The sequence below is a fragment of the Theobroma cacao genome, chromosome 7 (assembly GCF_053813885.1).
Source record: "Theobroma cacao isolate CCN51 chromosome 7, ASM5381388v1, whole genome shotgun sequence".
In the NCBI taxonomy this organism is placed as follows: Eukaryota; Viridiplantae; Streptophyta; class Magnoliopsida; order Malvales; family Malvaceae; genus Theobroma; species Theobroma cacao.
Genome location: NC_142645.1, coordinates 2,039,470 through 2,062,157, shown reverse-complemented (window position 1 = coordinate 2,062,157; position 22,688 = coordinate 2,039,470). Strand labels below are relative to the sequence as shown.

General features: G+C 34.4%; 2 protein-coding genes and 1 pseudogene across 8 annotated transcripts; all 3 read left to right on the top strand.

Moving 5' to 3' along the window:
* The first annotated feature begins 5,565 nt into the window (after positions 1 to 5,565).
* Positions 5,566 to 14,907, top strand: LOC148761411 (putative disease resistance protein At4g27220). Its single transcript, XM_088808370.1, has 11 exons — positions 5,566 to 6,122; positions 6,520 to 6,613; positions 6,802 to 6,944; positions 7,077 to 8,997; positions 9,295 to 10,150; positions 10,401 to 10,655; positions 10,907 to 11,161; positions 11,412 to 11,666; positions 12,491 to 13,216; positions 14,489 to 14,648; positions 14,770 to 14,907. Exons 4-10 carry the CDS (start codon positions 7,088 to 7,090, stop codon positions 14,573 to 14,575), a joined length of 4,344 nt encoding a protein of 1,447 aa, XP_088664496.1. The 5' UTR covers positions 5,566 to 6,122; positions 6,520 to 6,613; positions 6,802 to 6,944; positions 7,077 to 7,087; the 3' UTR covers positions 14,576 to 14,648; positions 14,770 to 14,907.
* An 812-nt stretch (positions 14,908 to 15,719) lies between these two features.
* LOC148761410 (polyadenylate-binding protein RBP45C-like) lies at positions 15,720 to 20,360 on the top strand. 6 transcript variants are annotated; one of them, XM_088808372.1, is made up of 8 exons: positions 15,720 to 16,286; positions 17,231 to 17,314; positions 18,646 to 18,725; positions 18,803 to 18,933; positions 19,019 to 19,114; positions 19,204 to 19,368; positions 19,609 to 19,750; positions 19,872 to 20,360. In XM_088808372.1, the coding sequence occupies exons 1-2, from the start codon at positions 16,066 to 16,068 to the stop codon at positions 17,283 to 17,285; spliced, it is 276 nt and encodes a 91-aa protein (XP_088664498.1). In that variant the 5' UTR covers positions 15,720 to 16,065; the 3' UTR covers positions 17,286 to 17,314; positions 18,646 to 18,725; positions 18,803 to 18,933; positions 19,019 to 19,114; positions 19,204 to 19,368; positions 19,609 to 19,750; positions 19,872 to 20,360. The 6 variants fall into 6 exon arrangements, with proteins under 6 accessions (XP_088664498.1, XP_088664497.1, XP_088664499.1 ...); XM_088808371.1 differs by having other exon boundaries at positions 15,775 to 16,286; positions 18,670 to 18,725; XM_088808375.1 differs by having other exon boundaries at positions 15,879 to 16,286; positions 19,609 to 19,694.
* LOC18593544 (uncharacterized) lies at positions 19,229 to 21,906 on the top strand (annotated as a pseudogene). The gene is made up of 5 exons (XR_016027484.1): positions 19,229 to 19,368; positions 19,609 to 19,666; positions 19,988 to 20,062; positions 20,176 to 20,908; positions 21,637 to 21,906. The product of XR_016027484.1 is annotated as an uncharacterized LOC18593544 (transcript).
* The last annotated feature ends 782 nt before the right edge of the window (positions 21,907 to 22,688 follow it).

Here is a 22,688-nt window from a genome sequence, read left to right as displayed (position 1 = left end):
CTCCGGGAATCTCCCTCGTAATTGTATATGGTAAAGAAATTTTCCATGAAAGCAATTAAACAGAGCAAGCAAGTCGGTGAGAAATAAATGGATCCAAGGGGAAAAATGATTGCAAAATGACAAAAATATAAAGGACAATAATAGGGGGATCACATCATTTATTCGAAATTTTCTCTCCTGTATTCAAGTGTTTTTGCTAGCCGAAGAAGAATCAACTGTTGTTGCTTAATCACCTCTGCTATTGGGCTTCTGATTATTGTAGTGCAAACTTGATTTCCACTTGTTTCATTGATTATTGTAATTCAGCCAAAATATATGTGCATCATTTTCTTCTATGGCTCTTGGTTTTGCATTTGAGTATTGTTAGGATAGTCTTGAATTGTGATTTAATTAGGATTGTTTAATTCTAATTAAATTAGTATACCTTATAAAATAGTCTTTAAATCTAGTTAGATTAGAATAACAATTCCTAATTCTATTAGAATAAGATTCCTAATTATATTAGGATAAGGTTATTGTATTTGATACTATAAAAGGACCCTATGGGTTAAAGAATAATAATCACCTATCTTTAGAGAGAGTGATTTAGGTGTACGTGGGATAAGGGTTATGAGTTTGAGACTGTTCTTGTAATCTCCTGATTTTTCTCTTAGTGAATTTTTCTCTGTTGTTGTGCCCGTGGACGTAGGTCATCAAAAGACCGAACCACGTAAATTCTTGTGTTCTTGTGGGTGTGCTTGATTTCTTTCTTTCTTTATTCTATTGATTGGGTTAGATCTTGGGCAATTCTTTAGAGGTAATTCCGCAATTTCCCAACAAACTGGTATCAGAGCTTCAAGGTCTTGGGTCAATCTGAATCTCGCTATGGTAACTTCGTCGACCAAGTATGAGATTGAAAAGTTTAATGGAAGAAACGATTTCAGCCTGTGGCGTGTTAAGATGCGCGCATTGCTAGTGCAACAAGGACTGTTGAAGGCACTGAAGGGAAAAGAACATCTTCCCTCGAATTTATCTGATGGTGAGAAAGATGACCTTATGGAAAAAGCACATAGTGCTATTCTCCTTGCTTTGTCTGATGAGGTGCTAAGAGAAGTCACGGATGAAGAATCTGCTGCTGCAATGTGGTTTAAACTCGAAAGTATTTATATGACCAAGTCCTTGACGAATCGGCTTTATATGAAGCAACGATTGTAAACTCTCAAGATGAGTGAAGGTACGTCCGTTAATACCCACATTGATGAATTTAATAGAGTTATTCTTGATTTAAAGAATATCGATGTTAAAATTGAGGATGAAGACTTAGCCCTAATTCTTTTATGTTCTTTGCCTCCATCGTATGAAAACTTCGTGGATACTATGCTATACGGCCGAGACACTCTCACTTTCGAGGATGTAAGGGCATCTTTAAATTCCAAGGAATTAAAGAAGAAAGTTGGTGGTATTCGGAATGAAAATCAAGCAGAAGGTTTGGTTGTAAATAGAGGTAGAGGTAAAGAGAAAGGCATAGACAGAAAAGGTAAATCTAGATCCAAATCTAGATCAAGAGGAAAGACTTGTTGGAACTGTGGTAAAAAAGGTCACTTTCGTCAAGACTGTACTAAATTCAAGGGTGATGAAAAGATCAATAAGTCTGAAAATACTGCAAACGTAGTTGAAGATGATTTTGATACTTTTGAGGAAGCTGATAGTGTTCTTACAGTTACTAATGGTAACCTGAAGGATACATGGATCTTAGATTCGGCCTGTTGCTTCCACATATGTCCTAGGCGTGATTGGTTTACAACTTATCAATCTGTTGATATGGGCACTGTACAATTAGGAGATGATTTCTCTCTCTCAATTGTTGGGATTGGCACAATTCGAATCAAGATGTTTGATGGTATAGTAAGGGCACTTGAGGTGAAACATGTACCTAACATGAAAAAGAATTTGATATCCTTGAGTTTGTTAGATAAGAAGGGTTGCAAATATAGTGGCCAAGATGGTGTCTTGAAGGTATCTAAAGGAGCCTTAACTATCATGAAAGGTAAGTTATCCGGTGGCCTTTATCGTCTAGTGGGAAGTACGATTATTGGAACTGCTTCTGTAGTCTCATCCCATGATCCTGATGATGATGTTACACGTTTATGGCATATGAGATTAGGTCATGTGAGTGAGAAAGGAATGACAGAATTGAGTAAGCGTGGTTTACTATGTGGTCAAAAGACTGGGAAGATAGATTTCTGTGAACATTGCATCTATGACAAACAACACCGAGTGAAATTTAGCATTGCTACACATCGAACCAAGAGTACAGTAGACTACATCCACTCAGATTTATGGGGTCCTTCTCCTGTGGCATCAAAAAGTGGATCATTATACATGTTAACATTTATTGATGATTTTTTAAGAAAAGTATGGACGTATTTTCTGAAGGCTAAAAGTGAAGTGTTTACCACCTTTTTGCAATGGAAGGCATTGATCGAGAAGCAGACAGGGAAAAGGATCAAGCGCTTTCGAACAGATAACGGTTTGGAATTTTGCAAAGGTGAGTTTGATATATTCTGCAAGAATGAGGGAATCATTAGACATCGCACTGTCATCAAAACACCACAACAAAACGGTATTGCAGAACGGATGAATAGAACACTTGTTGAAAGAGCAAGATGCATGCTTTCTAATGCTGGTTTATCTAAAGTATTCTGGACAGAAGCTATCAACATGGCTTGCTACTTGGTAAATCGGTCTCCATCAACTGCAATTGAATTAAAGACTCCCGAGGAAGTTTGGTCAGGTAAACCCGCTGATTACTCTATATTGAGAGTATTTGGTTGTCCTGCTTATGCTCATGTAAATGATGGTAAGCTTGAGCCGAGGGCAAAGAAGTGCATATTCCTAGGCTATGCATCTGGGGTAAAAGGTTATCGACTGTGGTGTACTGATCCGAAATCCCCAAAGTTTATGTTAAGTCGGGATGTTACCTTTGACGAGTCTGCATTACTTCATGGGATAAAGTCTAGAATTGCAATCTCATCAGACCAATAAGTGGACAAGCAGGTGGAGCTTGAAATCAATGCTCCTAGGACAGTGCAAGATGATAGTGAAATCCAAAATGAATCACAAGAGGAACAAGAATCAGTATCTCATATACAACAACGAAGCATTGCTACAGATAGATCTAGAAGGATTTCAAAAGCTCCTCAGAAGTTTGATGATTTTGTTACTTGTGTGGAGCGTGATTTTGATTCTTATGTTTTATCTGTGGCGGAAGAAGTAGAGACTAATGAGCCTTACTCTTATCGTGAGGCAATTACCTGTATCGAGTCTTCTCAATGGCTAACTGCTATGAATGAGGAGATTGAGTCTTTACACCGAAATCAAACATGGGAGCTTGTGAAACCACCTAAAGGCCAAAAAGTTGTGGGATGCAAATGGGTCTTCAAGAAAAAGGAAAGGATCCTAGGGGTTGAAAATGCTAGATTTAAAGCACGACTTGTGGCAAAAGGGTATGCACAAAGAGAGGGAATTGACTATAATGAAGTATTCTCTCCTGTCGTGAGGCATAGTTCAATCCGCATGTTGCTTGCTATAGTGGCATATTTTAACTTTGAGTTGGAGCAACTTGATGTCAAAACAACGTTTTTACATGGTGAGCTTGAAGAGCGGATCTACATGCAACAACCTGAGGGATTCGTTGTTCCAGGTATGGAAGATTGTGTATGTTTACTTAAAAAGTCATTATATGGCTTAAAACAATCTCCTAGGCAATGGTATAAAAGGTTCGATATGTTCATGGAGGCACAAGGGTACACTAAAAGTGTACATGATGGTTGTGTCTACTATAAAAGGCTTCCAGATGATTCGTTTATCTATTTGTTGTTGTATGTGGATGACATGCTTATTGCCGCCAAAAGTATGTCAGACATTGATGTTTTAAAGGAGCAGCTTAGTGGTGAGTTTGAGATGAAAGACTTAGGTGATGCAAAGAAAATATTGGGTATGGAAATTGTCAGAGATAGACGAGCGTCGAGATTATGTTTGTCACAAAAGAAATACATTCAAAAGGTACTAGAACGTTTTGGAATGCAAGATGCTAAGTCTGTGACTACTCTATTGGGACTACACCTAAAACTTTCAACTGGTTTATCACCACAAACGGAGGATGAGAAGGAGTACATGACTCGTGTTCCTTATGCTAATGCAGTGGGTAGCATTATGTATGCTATGGTATGTACTAGGCCTGATATTTCACATGCTGTTAGTATGGTTAGTAGATTCATGGATAAACCAGGAAAAGGACATTGGCAAGCTGTGAAGTGGATCTTTCGATGTTTAAAAGGCACTATAGATATTGGCTTAGTATATGAAGGAGGTGCAAACACTAGTTGTAATGTGGTTGGCTTTTCCGATTCAGATTTTGCTGGTGATCTAGATAGTAGAAGATCTCAAACGGGGTATGTGTTCACTCTCTCAGGATCTGCAATCAGTTGGAAAGCAGTTCTTCAATCAACCGTTGCTTTGTCTACAACTGAAGCTGAATATATGGCTGTGACCGAGGCAGTGAAGGAGGCTTTGTGGCTTAAAGGCTTGGTTAGTGATCTTGGTTTTGAACAAACACAAACAATTGTGTTTTGTGATAGTCAAAGTGCTATACATTTGACTAAAAATCAAATGTTTCATGGGAGAACCAAACACATCCAAGTCAAGTGTAACTTCGTTCGAGAGATTATTTCTAAAGGTGAGATTGTAGTAAAGAAAATAGCTACAGATGAAAATCCGGCAGATATGCTAACTAAGTCAGTTTCTGGGATAAAGTTCAAGCATTGCTTGGACTTGATCGGTGTTCGTAGTGCTTGAGGCCCATTGGGGCAGTGACGGTGTCGACAGAGATTGGTTCGTAAGGTGGAGCTTGGTGAATTCAAGCCTAAGGTGGAGATTTGTTAGGATAGTCTTGAATTGTGATTTAATTAGGATTGTTTAATTCTAATTAAATTAGTATATCTTATAAAATAGTCTTTAAATCTAGTTAGATTAGAATAACAATTCCTAATTCTATTAGGATAAGATTCCTAATTATATTAGGATAAGGTTATTGTATTTGATACTATAAAAGGACCCTATGGGTTAAAGAATAATAATCACCTAGATTTAGAGAGAGTGATTTAGGTGTACGTGGGATAAGGGTTATGAGTTTGAGACTGTTCTTGTAATCTCCTGATTTTTCTCTTAGTGAATTTTTCTCTGTTGTTGTGCCCGTGGACGTAGGTCATCAAAAGACCGAACCACGTAAATTCTTGTGTTCTTGTGGGTGTGCTTGATTTCTTTCTTTCTTTATTCTATTGATTGGGTTAGATCTTGGGCAATTCTTTAGAGGTAATTCCGCAATTTCCCAACAAGTATACATCTGCAAACTTTACACCCAAGATTAAAACTAAATTATTTTCTACGTCCAACTTAAAAGATTTGGGCAGGCTAAGCTTTTGAAAAGTAGGTCATTAGTCATTATTAAAAGAGAATTTACCAAGTAATGCTCAATTACAAAAGAATCATAAATAACACTGAGTTCATGTTTTTCATTCAAAAATATTTGAAGCAGAATTTCAAAAATATTCTATACACTAACATCCTCGCAAGTCCCATCCTCTTTCCATAACCCTTCCTGGAAAGCCAACCAGCAGAGCATCATGACTCCGTCCTTTTCTCTTTTTCTTTTCTAATCCGTCTGAGAGAGAATTAGTCAATGATAAGGCAAAAGACGTTGGGCACTTGTCTTCCGCTTAGCATTTGAACAAGAAAAAAATAGTAACAATAAAAAGAAAAAGAGATTCCAAAGAAAACAAGTCTTTTGCCTTAAGAGTTTCTACTTTCTATGTTCACCTACTGCTTTTCTTATCAGAAGCAGAATTATAATCTGCATGCATTCTAAAGAAGATAAGTGAAAGTCTTTTTGTTTTTTTAATTTCCTAGCCTTCTGATCATTGCAGTGCAAAAGTTTATTATATCTACTACAGTTTTCTTTGAACTCAAAAAAAAAAAAAAAGGAAAAAAACTTCACCGACTTTGTCAGTGTCTGTGATATATTTTGGCTGGATCAAAATAGAAGCTCCGTCTTGCCTCCTCAAAGTTCATGTATATTTCCTTTGGTATGTAAATGTTCATCCTTTTCTTCTGTGGTTTTAGATTTGAGAATAGATATTTGCAGGTTTAGATGCATTGACACATATTTTCTGTTTTCAAATTAAGTTGTTCTTTTGATCTTAGGTTGACAAATGTTTGTTGTTTCTTAATTCCCTCTGCGAGTGGGCTTTTGTTATTGTAGTACAAACTTAATTTCTACTTAAGTTTTCTTCGACCACTATAGAAAAGCTTGGCCTTGGCTCCTTAAACTTCATCTTTCAGTGGTATATATGTGCATCATTTTCTTCCATGGCTTATTTTTGTCTTGGTTTTTGCAATTGAGTATACATTTGCAAACTTTACCTGCAAAATTGGCACTTAATTTTTTTCTATGTCCAAATTAACTCTTTTGATCTCATACAGTTACACTCCACCCATGGCATTTGTGTGAAGCAGAGAGCTAGAAACTTTGTGTTTGTCTCTTACCCTTTCACATTCAAGTGTTGAGAATAGAGAGGTAAGTTCCAAGAAAAGATTTCAGTACCTTCTCCACTATTAATTTCTTTTTTGTAAGCTCACCTCTTTGCTTCTGTTTACTTTGCTTTTTCTGGTTTCCTTTGTTCATTTGTATCAGAAGCAGAATTAAAAAGAAGATAAGTGAAAGTCTGTTTTTTTTTTAATTCCTTGATCTTCTGATTGTTGCAGTGCAAAGTTCATTTCTGCTTCAGTTTTCATTGAACTTTAAAAAAAAAAAAAAAAAAAACCTTCACCGAGTTGGTGAGCTTGCTTAGATCAAAATAGAAGCTGCTCCGTCTTGGCTCCTGAAAGTTCATCTATAGATTTCCTTGGTACGTAAATCTTCATCTTTTTCTTCTTTGGTTTATTTGTTTTCTGTTTTCAAATTAAGTAATTCTTTCATCTTAATCAGCTTGAGAGATATTTGCAATACTTTTTACTTTTCCAAATTGTTTGAGTCTCAGATCATCAAAGAATGGCTCTTGATTGTGTTACCTCTGCTATTGCCAATTGCGTTGGGAACCTGGCAACAGAATACGCATCACCTTATGTTGGCTACTTTTTTCGTTTTGGCAAAATTGTTGAAGATTTCAAGAACCGGCGAAATGAACTTAAATCAAAAAGAGATGAGGTGAAAGATGCTGTCGATGAGGCTTTAAGGCAAACTGAGGTAATTAAGAAGGGCGTTGAGGAGTGGCTAACAAAGGCAGAGAAAGAATTGGATGAAGCTCAGAGTTTGGAAGAAGAAATAGAACGTAACAAGTGTTTCAATTGGTGTCCTAGTTGCGGCTGGCGATACTGCTTAAGCAAGAAAGTAGCGAAGAAGACACTTTCTATCTCTAAACTTTTAGAGGTTTGTAACTTTCCACGAGTTGGCCATCGTCCTCCTCTTCAAGGAATAGAGCTCTTACTACCCAAGGATTTCATGCGTTCTGAATCTTCAATGTTAGCTTTCAATGGAATCATGAAGGCTTTAAAAAGTGATGGTGTGACAATGATTGGATTGTACGGCATGCCAGGAGTGGGTAAAACAACTTTGGCGGATGTAGTGCTGAAGCAAGCTACAGAACAAAAGCTTTTTGATAAGGTTGTGAGTGTTACAGTATCCCAAACTCCAAACCTCAACGAAATTCGAGCAAGGATTGCAGAACTCTTTGGTTTAAAATTTGAAGCCAGTACAGAAAAAGGAAAAGCAGAAGAGTTATGGCGAAGATTAAAAGGCGAGAATAAGATTCTCATAATTCTCGATGATGTTTGGAAGGAACTTGAATTGCAAATTATAGGAATTCCATTCGGTGGTGAACACGAGGGTTGCAAAATTCTTTTAACTACACGTGATCAACAAGTTTGTTGTAAAATGGATTGTGAAGAGGAATTTAAACTGAACATTTTATCTGAACATGAAGCATGGGTTTTATTCAAAGATAAAGCTGGTCTGAAAGATGACTCTCCCACCTTGAATGTAGCGCAGGAGGTTGCTCGTGAATGTGGCTGTTTGCCTCTTGCAATTGTAACTGTGGCAAAGGCTCTAAAAGGTGAAAGTCTAGATGCGTGGAGAGCAGCAAATAAACGACTCAAGAGCTCAAGACATTTGGATAATGAACATGTTTGTGGACGTATCTATAGATGTCTTCAGTTTAGTTATGATTATTTGGATCAAGATAATATCAAGCAATGTTTCTTGTTGTGTTCCCTTTTTCCAGAAGATTATGAGATTACTATTGAGTTGTTGACTATATGCGGAATTGGTCAGGGATTGTTCAATAATAATTACTTAATGGAAGACTTAAGGAGGGAAATTCATCTGGCACTATCAAAACTCCAAAAGTCTGGTTTATTATTGGAAGCTAATGATAAAGAGCATGTAAAAATGCATGATGTGATTCGTGATTTTGCTCATTGGATAACATCGAGAGGGGAAAATATATTCATGGTAAAAGATGGGTTGACAGAATGGCATATGAGTGAAAGGTTTGGATGTTATACGGCAATCTCCTTGTGGAACATTGAGATCAATCATCTTCCTAACAAAGTGGAATTTTCAAAACTCAAGACTTTGTTTCTCAAAGGAAAGAATTCATTGAGAGTTTCGTGTGCCTTTTTTGAAAGAATGACAACCCTCCAAGTTTTACTTCTCCAAGATGTTGTACTCACACTGGAAGCACTTAAATTCTTGACAAATCTTCGAACTCTGTGCATTATAAATTGCGAGCTTGAGAACATCTCATCATTGAAGAATGTGGAAAACCTTGAGATTTTGGCATTGCTAAAGACTAATATTTATGGGCCACCAAAAGAAATAGTGGGATTGCATAAACTAAAATCACTATATATTTCTTACAGTGGAGTGTCGTTAAGCTATTTCCCCCTTAACTTGCTATCAAGGTAAAACTGTTTATTTTATTGTTTTCAATTACGTATTTAATTTTTAAATTATTTATTTTTTATTATTTACTTTATTTGATTTTGACTATCACAAACATATATATATATATAGCATGAGCTTTTAGTCACTCCTATTATTATGAAACATTGCAACCTGTAGTACAAAAGTAGCTTTAAGAATGAAGAAATAAAAAAGTTAATGTTATCTTATTCATTTCATTACCTTGCTATTTTATCATTCGGTTGAAAGTGCTATTATATATTGCATTAATAACATTTTGTATTGGTGTGTAATAGGTTGGCGTCACTCCAAGAGCTACACGTGACAAGTGAAAACAATGTCAACTTATTGGAGCTAAATTCTTTGTCTGGTTTGACTGCATTAACACTGAGAGTTTCTTCTCATCAATGTTCTCAGGAAAACTTTGTGTTCCCTAAACTACAAAGCTACAATATAGCTGTAAATGACTATATTCAAGATTTGGCGGGGCTGCGCTTGAGAACCTTGAGAATTAAGCATTTCTCATCCTCATTAAATGCATTTAAGGAGCTGTTTTGCAATGTTGAAGATCTTACTCTGTCCCAAGTCCCAATGGAATACAAAAATATTGTCCCAAATGTAGATCAGCGTGGACTAAAGGAATTAACTTCTCTTGAGCTTTCATTTTGCACTCATCTGGAATGCTTGATCGATACAACACGAGAACAAAGTCCAACCACTGCATTCTCTAATTTGGTGAACTTACACATTAGATTCATGACTTCTTGGAAAGAGTTGTGCCATGGTCAATCACCGATTAGCTTCTTAGAAAAGTTAGAAACATTGAGCATTGTCGATTGTAAGCAGTTGCAATCAGTGTTTCAAATGAATTGGCTTTTTGAAAAGGAAGAAAGTCTGACGCGCACAATCTCCAATTTAAGATGTTTGAAGTTGATGTCATTGCCAGCATTAGAGAATATATGGAAAGAGCCAACTCATCATATAAGATTACAAAGTCTGAAGGAAGTAACAATTGATAGTTCTGATAAACTAAAATCTGTCTTCTCACCTTACCTTGTTCAAAGTCTGTTGCATCTAGAAACACTCGAGATATCTAAATGCGAAAAATTAGAGCAAGTCTTTGCTTTTGACAAAGAAATGGCTGACCCAGAGGTACCTCTTATCTCTCCATTTTTCTTTTAATAATGCTCTCGTATATTGTTTTTCTAATGATTTTTTTGAATTATCAAATATATAAATAATTACTATCTAATCTTTCTAAATTATTAACTTTTAATCCCTCTTTTTACTTTTTTTTAACAAAATGTATTTCTACTCAGTAATTAAGATCAAGTATAAAGAACTCATTTTCATTATTTATTAATTAATAAATTTTATATTTTCTTTATATGAGGTAAAACAGGTAGTACCACTCTCAAATTTAAGAAGGTTGGAACTACAGTCATTACCAGCATTGGAGAGCATATGGAAAGGGCCAACTCATCATGTAAGGCTACAAAGTCTGAAGGAAGTAACAATTGATGGTTGTGATAAACTGAAATCTATCTTCTCACCTTACCTTGTTCAAAGTCTGTTGCATCTAGAAACATTTGAGATATCTAAATGCGAAAAATTAGAGCAAGTCTTTGCTTTTGACAAAGAAATGGCTGACTTAGAGGTACCTCTTATCTCTCCATTTTTCTTTTAATAATGCTCTCGTATATTGTTTTTTTAATAATTTTTTTGAATTATCAAATATATAAATAATTACTATCTAATCTTTCTAAATTATTAACTTTTAATACTTTTTTTTTACTTTTTTTAACAAAATGTATTTCTTCTCAGTAATTAAGATCAACTATAAAGAACTCATTTTCATTATTTATTAATTAATAAATTTTATATTTTTCTTTATATGAGGTAAAACAGGCAGTACCACTCTCAAATTTAAGAAGGTTGGAACTGCAGTCATTACCAGCATTGGAGAGCATATGGAAAGGGCCAACTCATCATGTAAGGCTACAAAGTCTGAAGGAAGTAACAATTGATGGTTGTGATAAACTGAAATCTATCTTCTCACCTTACCTTGTTCAAAGTCTGTTGCATCTAGAAACACTTGAGATATCTGAATGCGAAAAATTAAAACAAGTCTTTGCTTTTGACAAAGAAATGGCTGAGCTAGAGGTACCTCTTATCTCTTCATTTTTCCTTTAATAATGGTCTCGTATATTGTTTTTCTAATGATTTTTTTTTAATTATCAAATATATAAATAATTACTATCTAATCTTTCTAAATTATTAACTTTTAATACTTCTTTCTACTTTTTTTTAACAAAATGTATTTCTTCTCAGTAATTAAGATCAAGTATAAACAATTCATTTTCATTATTTATTAATTAATAAATTTTATATTTTTTTATGTGAGGTAAATCAGGCAGTACCACTCTCAAATTTAAGAAAGTTGGAGCTACAGTCATTACCAACATTAAAGAGCATATGGAAAAGGCCAACTCATCGTGCCATTGGACTCCCTTGCCTACAAGATTTTCAACTTGTAAACTTGATAAATTTGAGTTCGGAAAACTTTCTCATCTCATCACCATCCTTGGAGAAGTTGAAAGTTTGCAACTGTCCTAAATTGAGAAATTTCACTATTCAAAAAGAAGTTAATGAGCAAATTCAGCTAGAGGTATTTCTTTATACACTTTTCCTTCAATTATGGTTTTGGATTTTGCCTTTGAGCTAAATCTTTTTTTCAACACTCACAAACTAATCCAATTATATTTTAAAATTGCAGCACAAAAATTTTATACTATTTATTTTGAAAAACAAATTTTAATTTGTTTGTGTGGATCTTTGGGGTTTCCTTGTCCTTGTTTCTGAATTGAGGTTCATCATATTTTTTCTTCACGACGACAAATCTTGCTTTTTTTCTTGTTCAAGCTTCCTTTTCTTCTTCGATTCTAGTTTCTCTTGCTTTCTTTGATTCGAATTTTCTCTTTCTTCTTCAATTTAAGTTTTCTTTTTCTTCTTGGCCATGAGTTCCCTTTTTTTTTATTCAAAGTGTTTCTACTTTCTGTTGCAGACAAGAGAAACAGATTGAGAAAGTTAGGCTTCCGGGGGGTTCGTTTCTTTTATGTTTTTTTTATGTAATTTAGGTAAATTAAAAAAAATTAACACTTTACCACTTTATCTATACTTTTCAAATCAACATGCTTAAAGAAAAAATGACAAAGAAAAAAACACAAGACAAGGAAAACCATAAATGGTTTTATTTTAAAAATTAACAGAGAAAACTTGAAAGAGGGTAGATGTCTTTGGATTCCACTTTCAGAGCATTTCATGAAAATTTTGGATTTAAATTTTGAAACATATAAATGTCCTATCATTAAAAATGTAGGGATTTTTTGTGAATCGGCATCTAAAAAATTATGAGTAATATTTGCTCATCTATTCCCAATCTAATAGAAAAGGAACTTATTCAGTGACATTTAGTGGTGTCGGTATTTGCAGGAATTATATCTCTCTATGTTGGTGAATAGCTTTCAATTGCGTATTTCAGCCAACTGCAATCAAGAATATATAGCAGTTGGGAGTCATGAAGAAGTATTCCAAGTTCATGGGCGTATAAAGAAACTCCTCCTGGAGGATTTATCTGAAAAGTGGATTATATGGAAGGATGTCGCTCAGGTTGTAACTCTTGAGAACCTTACAATTTTGAAGGTGATTGATTGTAAGAGGCTAAGATACATATTTTCACCTACAACTGCTCAAAGTTTATCACGGTTGGTCAATCTAGAAATACAAAATTGTGATGAATTGGACCAAATCATTGCTGAGGATCAAGTTTGTTCATCATCAGATGGTGATCTCCAACCTATAAGCTTTCCTAATTTGACCATGATTTCTGTTCAATATTGCAAAAAGTTGAAACGTCTCTTTCCTCTTGGATCTGCTCGTTGTCTTCCAAAACTTGTTACGTTATGGGTTAAAGGGAACTCTAAATTGGAGCAAGTATTTGAACTTGAAGATGAAGCAGAAGCAACAACTGAAAAGGAGAAAAAGTTTGATGAACTATACAGTTTATCACTTGAAGAACTGCCAAGCCTCGTTGACTTCTGCCCAAGGGGATATCACTTTGTATTATCAGCTTTGGATGATTTGAGAGTAGAAGGATGTCCCAAGATGACTACAGGTTTCTTCATAGATACAAAGCAATATGTGCACGCCAAAACAGAGGTATACACCCTGAAAACTTTAGTCTTGTCTATTTTAAGGCAAAATCTTCAAAGTCTTTAAATTACTTAAATGATTGAGAATGACACTACAACCAAAACTTAGTCTAGAATATCACTTTTAATGAATTTGGCCTAAAATGCTTATAATTTATAATATGCCTATTTCACACATCAAAAGGATATCCTGTGCAATCACCCACTTGTTAAGGAGTTTTGATGAAAAATTCTCTGACTATGTTTCCACCTTAGTAAACCATTTGTTAAGCCAATCCCAATCTTTATCCTTGAGCTCTTCCAACAGCTCCTTATCCTCAAAGGTTAGCAGAAATTCTTTGAGAGACAAGCTCCTCATAAGCAGCCCTGAAATGCCCTCTATTTTAAATAATTCCATTAAATTTGCTAGATCTGAATTACATTACGTTGTTACCACAGCACTTATCTTCAACCAAAGCATGTTTTCCATGCTTTTTCAGACATTGAAAATCATCTCCTCTCTCTTCATTTGAAGCTCCACCTCTTTCAAAAGCACCTTTCAATAACAGAGCATAAGATGGCTTAGTGAATAAAACCAAGTTGTCTCAAAATCCCACTGCAGGTTCCGTTCCTAATGTGGTTAACACTAGGTGCATCAGAAGCTTCCTTTTTGCTTCCTTCTTCAAAATGAATCATGGCTTCCTTAGCTGGCTATATTGACCTCTAGCCTTTGGTTAAGAAGCCAGACTCCATTTAAATTTTGGACTGCTCTTCTATCCTTATTAAAATATCCAAATATGATAAAAGGATACCTCTAACTGTATTTGCTTTTATTTCTCCCTACAATGTATTGACAACCTTTCCAAATTGATCCCAAATCCTTTGAAGCCATCTTCATGGACTTTTGCAAGAATATTATTCACAAAAACTAAAAATACCTTATTCATTCTCCTTATCCTCCCAACATAATCGTTATTGATGATTAAGAGTTTTTATTGTTGATTTGTGAATTAAGTTTAAGATTTTATTTAGTATGTGCAAAGGCAATTAGAGTCTTTAATAATATTATACTACATAATTTTTCAAAGTCTTTACTAAAATTACTTAAATGATTGAGTAGTACACTGCAACCAAAAGATTGGTATAGAATATCACTTTTAGTGAATGATTCCATTACTTTTAATGAATTTTTGGCCTAAAATGCTTATAAATTATAATATGTCTATTTTTTCTTTAACCCTCATAACATGTAACATTAATACTTTTATTTTACATTCCCTTGTTTCAATTGTTTAAAAAGACACCGCAACCAGTTAAGCAAGACGCCAAGACCATTCGACGGAGCAAGAGCCTTTGTGAGCTACCACCTTACAAGGAAGAACTATGAGATGATTGCAGGGCAAGTTGCAAAGGCATGTTTAAACATCAATGAGTATGTTGGAGCCATTAACTAAACACAGGTAGATCAAAGGCTACTTTCCATTTTCATTTCTCTCACTTGTTTGCCTAGTCCTAATCAAGTTTTAGTAGTTTACTTGTGCTAATCTTTATTATTTACATAAACAAAAAAAAAATAAACAGGTAGTTGAAATTATTGTGCTTTGGGTTGATCAAGATGTTGGCTTCACAGAGTTGTCAAGCAAAGGGATCACTTGCTTTCAGTAATTTACCTAATCAATGTTATGTTTCTCACTGCATCCACAATTAGTAGAAGAATAAGCTTAAAATTCTTCTATTTCTTATCCTTATTTCTATATTTTAAATCAAGACATGGGAAATTAAACTTTAATTTCCCTATACAAGCCAAGTAGATTTTTATTTTATGAAGGTTTTAAGTGATTTATTGAAATATTGAGAGTTTGATTAGTACTCCAACCTATAAGATCTGGCCATGGTAGTAAAGTCCAGGCAACAAGTTCGCAAAAAGCATTTAAAATGAAGTAATTACTCATTGATAGAAGAAAATTTTACCAAGTATGCTTACAATAAAAATTATAAAAAGGGATTGGACCATTTCTGCATGCACTTAGAATTATTAAGTTCAATTTAATTTCTTTTCTTACCATGTTGTACTTTTCTTACCATATTAAACGACTACTATATAAAATTAAAAATTCAAAAAAAAATTTTAAATGTTTAAAATTCAAAATTTTATAACTTTACAATGTTTTTAAAAATAATGATCAAAGTCAGAGTTTATTTAACAAAAAAATCAATAAAGAACAAAGATAATGAGACGAAGGGAAATGATAAAAAAATTTTCCTATTTAATAGATTAAGAAATAATTTATCAGACATCTACTAAATCATCATAATTATAAGTCATAAAATTTATAAAGGGAATAAAATAAAATAATAATTAATTTTTATACCATAAAAATATATTAATAATTTTCAAATTTCAATTCCATTTAATTACTTAATTTTCAAAAAATTTTGCTATGCTTATTAACACCAAATTTCAATTGTCTATAAAAATTCTTTTTTAAAACTTTTTTTATTACATCCTTAAGAAACGTTTTTTATTAACAAAGAAAAAGAATTTTAGCCCAAACTCAGCCCAATCTAGCCCATACCAAGCCGAAAACTCGATTTACCCTATCAAAAGCCCATTACTGCCACCTAATTCCTATTCTCCACGTGTTACCCCGACAAGCATCCTCTGGTCAATAAAACAAAATCCTCTCTTTATAAAATTTCAATTCCCCCCTTGGGTTTCCTCTCCTCTCTGAGATCTCCCGATTCTCTTCCCTATCTATCTATCTATCGCGTATGATGCAACAACCCCCAGCAGGAGGTGTAGCTCCACCGCAGTCCATGGCAGCCGATCAGTCTCAAACCCAGCAGTACCAGCAGCAACCGCAATAGCAGCCGTGGATGATGATGCAACAACAACAACAGCAGCAACAGGCGGGTCAGCCGGTTCCGCCACCTTCCGACTGGGCTCCACAACCCGTTCCTCCGCTAGGTCAGATGCAGCAGTACTCCACCGATTCAGCCGTTGCGGCTCCAGTGAGATTCGATCCTTCTAGATCGGTGATCTTTAGCAGTGGATGGATGAGAATTACCTCATCAACATCTTCGCTCACACTGGAGAGGTAATTAATTAGTTAATTATATTATTTTAGAAAAAAAAATTAGGGGCTTTTAGAAAAAAAAAAAAGATTTAAGAGTGCCTAAGTAAATAGTAAAATAGTAAAAAAATATAATAAAATTTAATTAAACGGAGCAAATATAGTCCAATAAAATTCACAGTTTTATATACATTTTAATAAATCAAAATATTATTCCCTTTTGTTATTTAAATGAATTTCCTTTCTTTTCCTTTTAAACTTAACTACTTAAGTAATAAAATCAGTAAAAAGTAATTAAAGGAAGTTTAATATTTTTGGGATAGTTTAGGTGGCTTCAGCTAAGCTGATTAGGAATAAGCAAACGGGTTATGTTAAATTCATTATTTATCTTGATTTTCATATGAAGTGTTAAATACATACACGTGTCCAAGTGTAAATAGATATCTGATTATATATTTAATTATTTTGTAATTAGGATTGGCTTTCTTTGATGTCAGCATGACTTGTGTATAAATAGGTGTAACAGACTCTTGACTCGATGAGAAGTTAGTTTTTCTTCTTCCAATTTCCTGATCAGTTTTTCTCTTCTTCTGGTTTTCTGGTTTTACTCTTTTCTACAGAGCATTTTTCATGCTCATCAATAGATCTTGGCAAACTAACATGAAGGTTGCTTGGTTTTTTTATAGTTTTTATTTGCCATGATTTATCTTAGAGAACTTTGACTTGACAAGTTGAATGCTTGTTGGTTATTCTATTTTTGTTTTTGGGTTTTAATTTTCTGAGTCGAGGTTGTTACTTGTAAGTTGTTACAGTGTCCTTAAAATTGGAATTCTTTCAGTTATGCACTTGAAGATCGGCAGAATTTATACAAAGTCATTTCCTTTCAGTTTGCCTTTGCAAACTTGGGCACGTTTAACTATATTAAAACATTCACAAACTTATGTAAAACTCATGTTGTCTTAAAGCAGGACACCAAAAAGGCTCTCATTTTGGGGAGCCTGGAACTGGTATCAGCTGAAATGATCCCACTTTAATGCGTGGCCCCATTTTAGGTCAGTTACTTTGTTTATGTCGTAAGCCTCATTTTCTCGTGGCAGTATTTGTGCTACATTCGTAAATTACTTTTCCAGTTCCTTATTAAGTATTCCAGTCAAGTACAAATTGTTTCAGTTTTCCCAACATGTTTCCTTTGAATCTTTTTTTAGATACTTTTACCACTCCAGAAACCTTTTTTTTCTAAGTTCGTCGTAGATAAGTTCCCTTTTGATACTTGCATATGTTTACACTCTTCTCTTTGTTTCCTTTAAATTCAAGCTGTAATGCTCAAAACTAGGTGAAGCAGCCATGGGTAAAGTTGGGATGGATGTTATCATGCACCATTCTGTTATTGAGCCTTGGGGCAATTTTTGTTCTATTGCATTTTATATCTGTGCTTCTTTTAAACGTTATAGTAACTTCTTTGTCCTCATTCTATTGCTCTGTTACAAATGAGGACAAATTGAGTCAGGAAAGAAACCTGGGACTTGTAGTTAAAGGCATTTTCAGTTAATGGATTTAACCTCAATGGAAGTGGATCACTCGTGCATGCTTTATTGCCAAAACCTAAATGGTGAAGGCCTAGCTGTGTATGAATCTACCAGTATTAATATTGCATTTTCAAGGCATTCTTTTTCTACTTGTCATTTGAGGTTTTGCGTCACTTCAGTTTAGAGGAATTTCCTTATTTTCTAAATATGTTCTTCATCTTATCATTTTGTGGCTGCTAATATAATCTCTATAGGTTTCTGTCTACGCAGAGAATGTTAAAGCATTTCTGAAATTAGTTTAGCAGATAGGTTCTTTCTACTAAAACATAATCTTTGAAGTTGAAGTTGTGAATCATTCTATTTAAGCCCTGACAGCTTCCTCCCTCCCTCCCCTCCCCCTTACAAAAAATGTGTGAAAGAAAGGAGAAAAAGGAAATATTTCATGTCAAGTGCAGAGAAAAGTTAAGTCTCTGATTTCAATTTTCCTTTTTCTCCTTTTCATGCTATTGTAAAAGGTTAATGAAAGAATAGGACCTTTACCGATTCCCTGAGTGTAATGTAATTAATGATTTCTTTATGGGCTACTATTGAAATCCATTTAGTCTGATACTTTTCACTTTCCCTGGTAATGGTAAGCCTTGATGTAACCCAAAAGAGGTTTATGGTTGTAATTGTAACTTTTGAGTGATGTATAGCTGGTGGTTTTACATTTTTGTTCTTTTGCATGCCATGGAGGGAATTTTTTAGAACTTTTTTAGTATTTTTAAGTGTATTATCTTAATGCTTGGTTTTTTCAACAATGTTTAATTTGAGTTTTGAGAAGCAATGAGCTTTTTTATCATCTCATTCTATTGTAGTTTACATGTATTTGTCATTTGCAGCTTCTTACCCAAATACTCAAGGAAATCCTGGCGAGAATGATCCAAATAATACCACAGTGGGTAGCTTTTTTATATATATTAATATGCTTATTTCATGGTGTGGTCGACTGAAATCTTACATGCTTAAATGCAGATATTTGTTGGTGGTTTGGATCCTAGTGTTTCTGAAGACCAATTAAAACAAATATTTAGCCAGCTGCGTGAGGTAGTTCATGTAAAAATTCCTGCTAACAAGCATTGTGGTTTTGTTCAATATGCTAACAGGTAAGCAGTAAATTCTTTCGAATATTTAAGTGTGTGAAATATTATTATATTATATTAATTTATTCTGCAATATGACGTGCTTCAGGGCTAACACGGAGCAAGTTTATCAGTTTTGAATGGCATCATATTAGGAGGAAGAAACATTTGACTTTCATGGGGACGTAGTCCTTCAAGCAAACAGGTTTTGTATTTAAAATCATGGTATTATGTAATTAAAACCTTGCTATATATATTTCTACAAACTAAGAGGGAAATCTGTTGGAGTTTCAGGCTCAACCAGATCAGGCCTAGTGGAATGGTGGATATTATGGATATGCTCAAGGATTTGAAGCATATGGATATGCACCTCCTCCCCAAGATCCTAACATGTCCTATGGGGGCTATCTTGGATATGGGAATTACCAGCAACCATAAGCTTACCAACAACCACAGCAGGTAAACATGATTTTACGAATTATACATATTTTCATAATTATTCCTGGCTCTTAGCAAAAGCAGAAAGAATGCAAGCATGCTGAATCTGTTTGACCACCCTTTGTTACTTTAATTGCATGGAAGGTTAATAAAAAACAAATGAAATGACTAGTTTGTCTATGCTCGCTACATCTGCCATTTTCATTTTCTGACATTATATACGTTGTGCTTAATGTGTTTTATTTTTATTGTATTTTGCAGTGAGGTGTGGTTGCTCTACTGTGGCTTGAAACTGGTCCACTCTTCAAGGGCACTTAAGGTGTTGCTTTGATACGACATGTTTTAAGGTTGTGGGTTTTCATTGGCTGGTGTACAATGTTGTGGTTTTTATTTCTTTGAGAGGGTCATTTTCCTTCATCTCTTTTTTGTTTTTTTATTTTGGTTCCCTTTCTTGTTTCATCCCATATCTTTCCTCCCTTCTCTGTGATATTGAGTTTTCTAGTCTACGGGCAATGTTGTTGCAGGCTGAATACAATTGCCATTCGCAGTTTTACATGCTGTAGGGAATCTGGCAAAAGAATACGCATGACCTTATCTCACTTTCTTTTTCCGTTTTGCCAAAATTGTTGAAGATTTCAAGAAGCAGCGAAAAGCACTTCAATCGAAAAAAGATCAGGTGCAAGATGATGTCGATGAGGCTGTAAGGCAAACTGAGGTAATTAAGAAGGACGTTAAGGAGTGGCTAACAAAGGCAGAGATAGAATTGGGAGAAGCTCAGAGTTTGGAAGAAGAAATAGAGCGTAACAAGTGTTTCAATTGGTGTCCTAGTTGGGGCTGGCGATACTGCATAAGTATCAAAGATGCAAAGAAGACGCTTTATATCTCTCAACTTTTATTTGTTATTCTTTATGTGAGGAAAATCAGGCACAAGTACTATCAAATTTAACTTGTTTGGAGCTTGAGTCATTACCAAAATTGAGATGCATATGGAGAGGATCTGCCCATTTTGTTAATCTCCGAAGTCTTAACGACTATGAGAATTTGGTCATGTTCTAAGCTTGTATATCTCTTTTTGCCTGCCCTTACTCAATCTATGAAGCATCTGGAAGAACTCCATATAGAGAAAACCGACTCTTTAGAGCATTTAATCATAGAAACAGAAAATGGGGATGAAATAGTTTCAATTATGGATTGCTATTCTCTATGCTGGCCAAGATTGAAATCTCTTCAGACAGCTAGTTGCAAAAGCTTGAAATATGTGTTTCCAATCACTTTGGCTCAAGGACTTCCGTACTTGGAATCGGTTCAGATAATTGATTGCCCTCAATTAATGCATGTCTCCAACATGGGAAAAGAAAAGGATGGGCACCGTATTGTGCTCCCTCAATAACAGATTTTAACACTTGAAAACTTGAAAAACTTGAGGAGCTTTTGTCCAAGAAATTATTCTGCCATGTTACCATCTTCGAAAGATTTTGACCCTTGCAATATTAGTCCCCAACCCCAATTAATGACTCATTCCCAAGATCCACAAAGACTTACGTCGCAGTCTCAGTTGAAGGTAATTTTGTTATATTTTCATTTGTTCCAATGTTTCTTTTGATACTTATTAGTTGATTGTTTATTTCATAAGAAAGCATCTTTCCCATCGAAAACTTATATTACATTGACATTTACCTGTATATATACTATACACTATTTATACTCCAAACTTTAGTTTATTTTTCTTTTAAAGAAAAGGTACAAAATTTTCTTTTGGCCCAAATCTCTAATTTTTACACATATAAAAATATTTCAATTCTGATTTAAGGTGTATTATCTACCTTTCCAATTTTTCTAGTATCTTCCATTTTGTTGTGAATTTATTAGGAAGTTCAATTGCATGCAGTGAAGGAGTTATTATCGCATGTTAAAGGATTAACCATCCTCTATGGGTTTTATCCAAAAAAAAAAGGTTTGGATATTGAAAATTAATATTTAAAAAATTTAATTAAATACAATAAAAAGATATGAGCTTATCTAAATTTTTTTGAAATAATATGAAAGCTTTGTACTTTTGAGGTCATATGTTAATTGATCTTTGTAACTGAGTTTATTAACGTACACTTATAATCAATCGTATATTAAAGTAATTGCTTGAGTTATGATTAATTAGATGCATAGAGTGATATATGTTCTTTCTTTGGGATTCAAGACATTTTTCTCTTCCAATATTTAGGCAACAGTGTCTTGGCCCTTTGTAATCTATTCAATTTCTAATGAAATTATGATATATTTATGTCTTTGCAGGAGTTATACCTCTCTGACTTGGGAAAGGACTGTGAGCAACATGGTTTTTCTCTGTGTTTAGTTGAGTTGCAGCTGGTTGATCTTTGCTTCTCTTTTACAATGTTTAGTTGATTTGTAATGTCTACTTGCATGTCTGAGTCAGACATCAACAAATTTCCCCATGGTTTTCCATGCTTGTAAAACGCTGGGAGAAAAAGTAACAAATCTTCACCCTGAGACATCAGATCACATAGTCCCTCAATTGTGAAACAAACTTGTTAGATTTGGCAACTGCATTCCTTACTCCCATCTTTGCTTACAAACCAATGGCAATTGGAAGAAGAAAAATATAAAGTCCTTGAAGTTTCTATGCCAAAAACATCTTCCCCTTTTTCAAGGCCTAACACTCTTTAATAAAATTTCAATGCCCAAATTAAAATTAAGAAAAAAAAATCCCCGAATATCTCCTCTTTGTTTATCAAATATGATGCAACAACCTATACCATCAGGTGAAATATGCAATACGTTTGACTGTGAATATTACCAGTACGCACTCAGTTTCTTGTTTTTCTCATTTCCAAAAGTAATGAAATTGAAATTCTGGCTTATGGGGGGTTGGGGTTGTTGAAAGAATCGATTTTGTGTTGGTTACTGAAATAAAATGAAAAGTCTGTTTCCGGTTAATGTTGCTCTGCCAAAACTAGAAATAATCACAGTCGAAGGATCTTCTGAACTAGAGCAACTATTTGGAATTGCAGATGAAGAAGTAGGTACCCAGAAAGAGAAGCAAATAGTGCTCCCTCAATTATTATAGAATGTTACCATCTTGTATTTCCAAATTTGACTTCTTCAGTTGAAGATTGTCCCAAGCTAATTTTTGTTCTTCATGTCCCACTTTGTTTGATTTTGAAGGCTCGCTGCTGGGTAAATAAAGCTACATCAGAAGAATCAGAATAAATTTTAACAAGAAGGTGAAACTATGTTAATGCATAAATCTGAATTTGACTAGCTGCTGCTACTTAGTAGCAAATTAACAAGTATTCTCATTTCTTTCTTTCATCTATCATCTACTT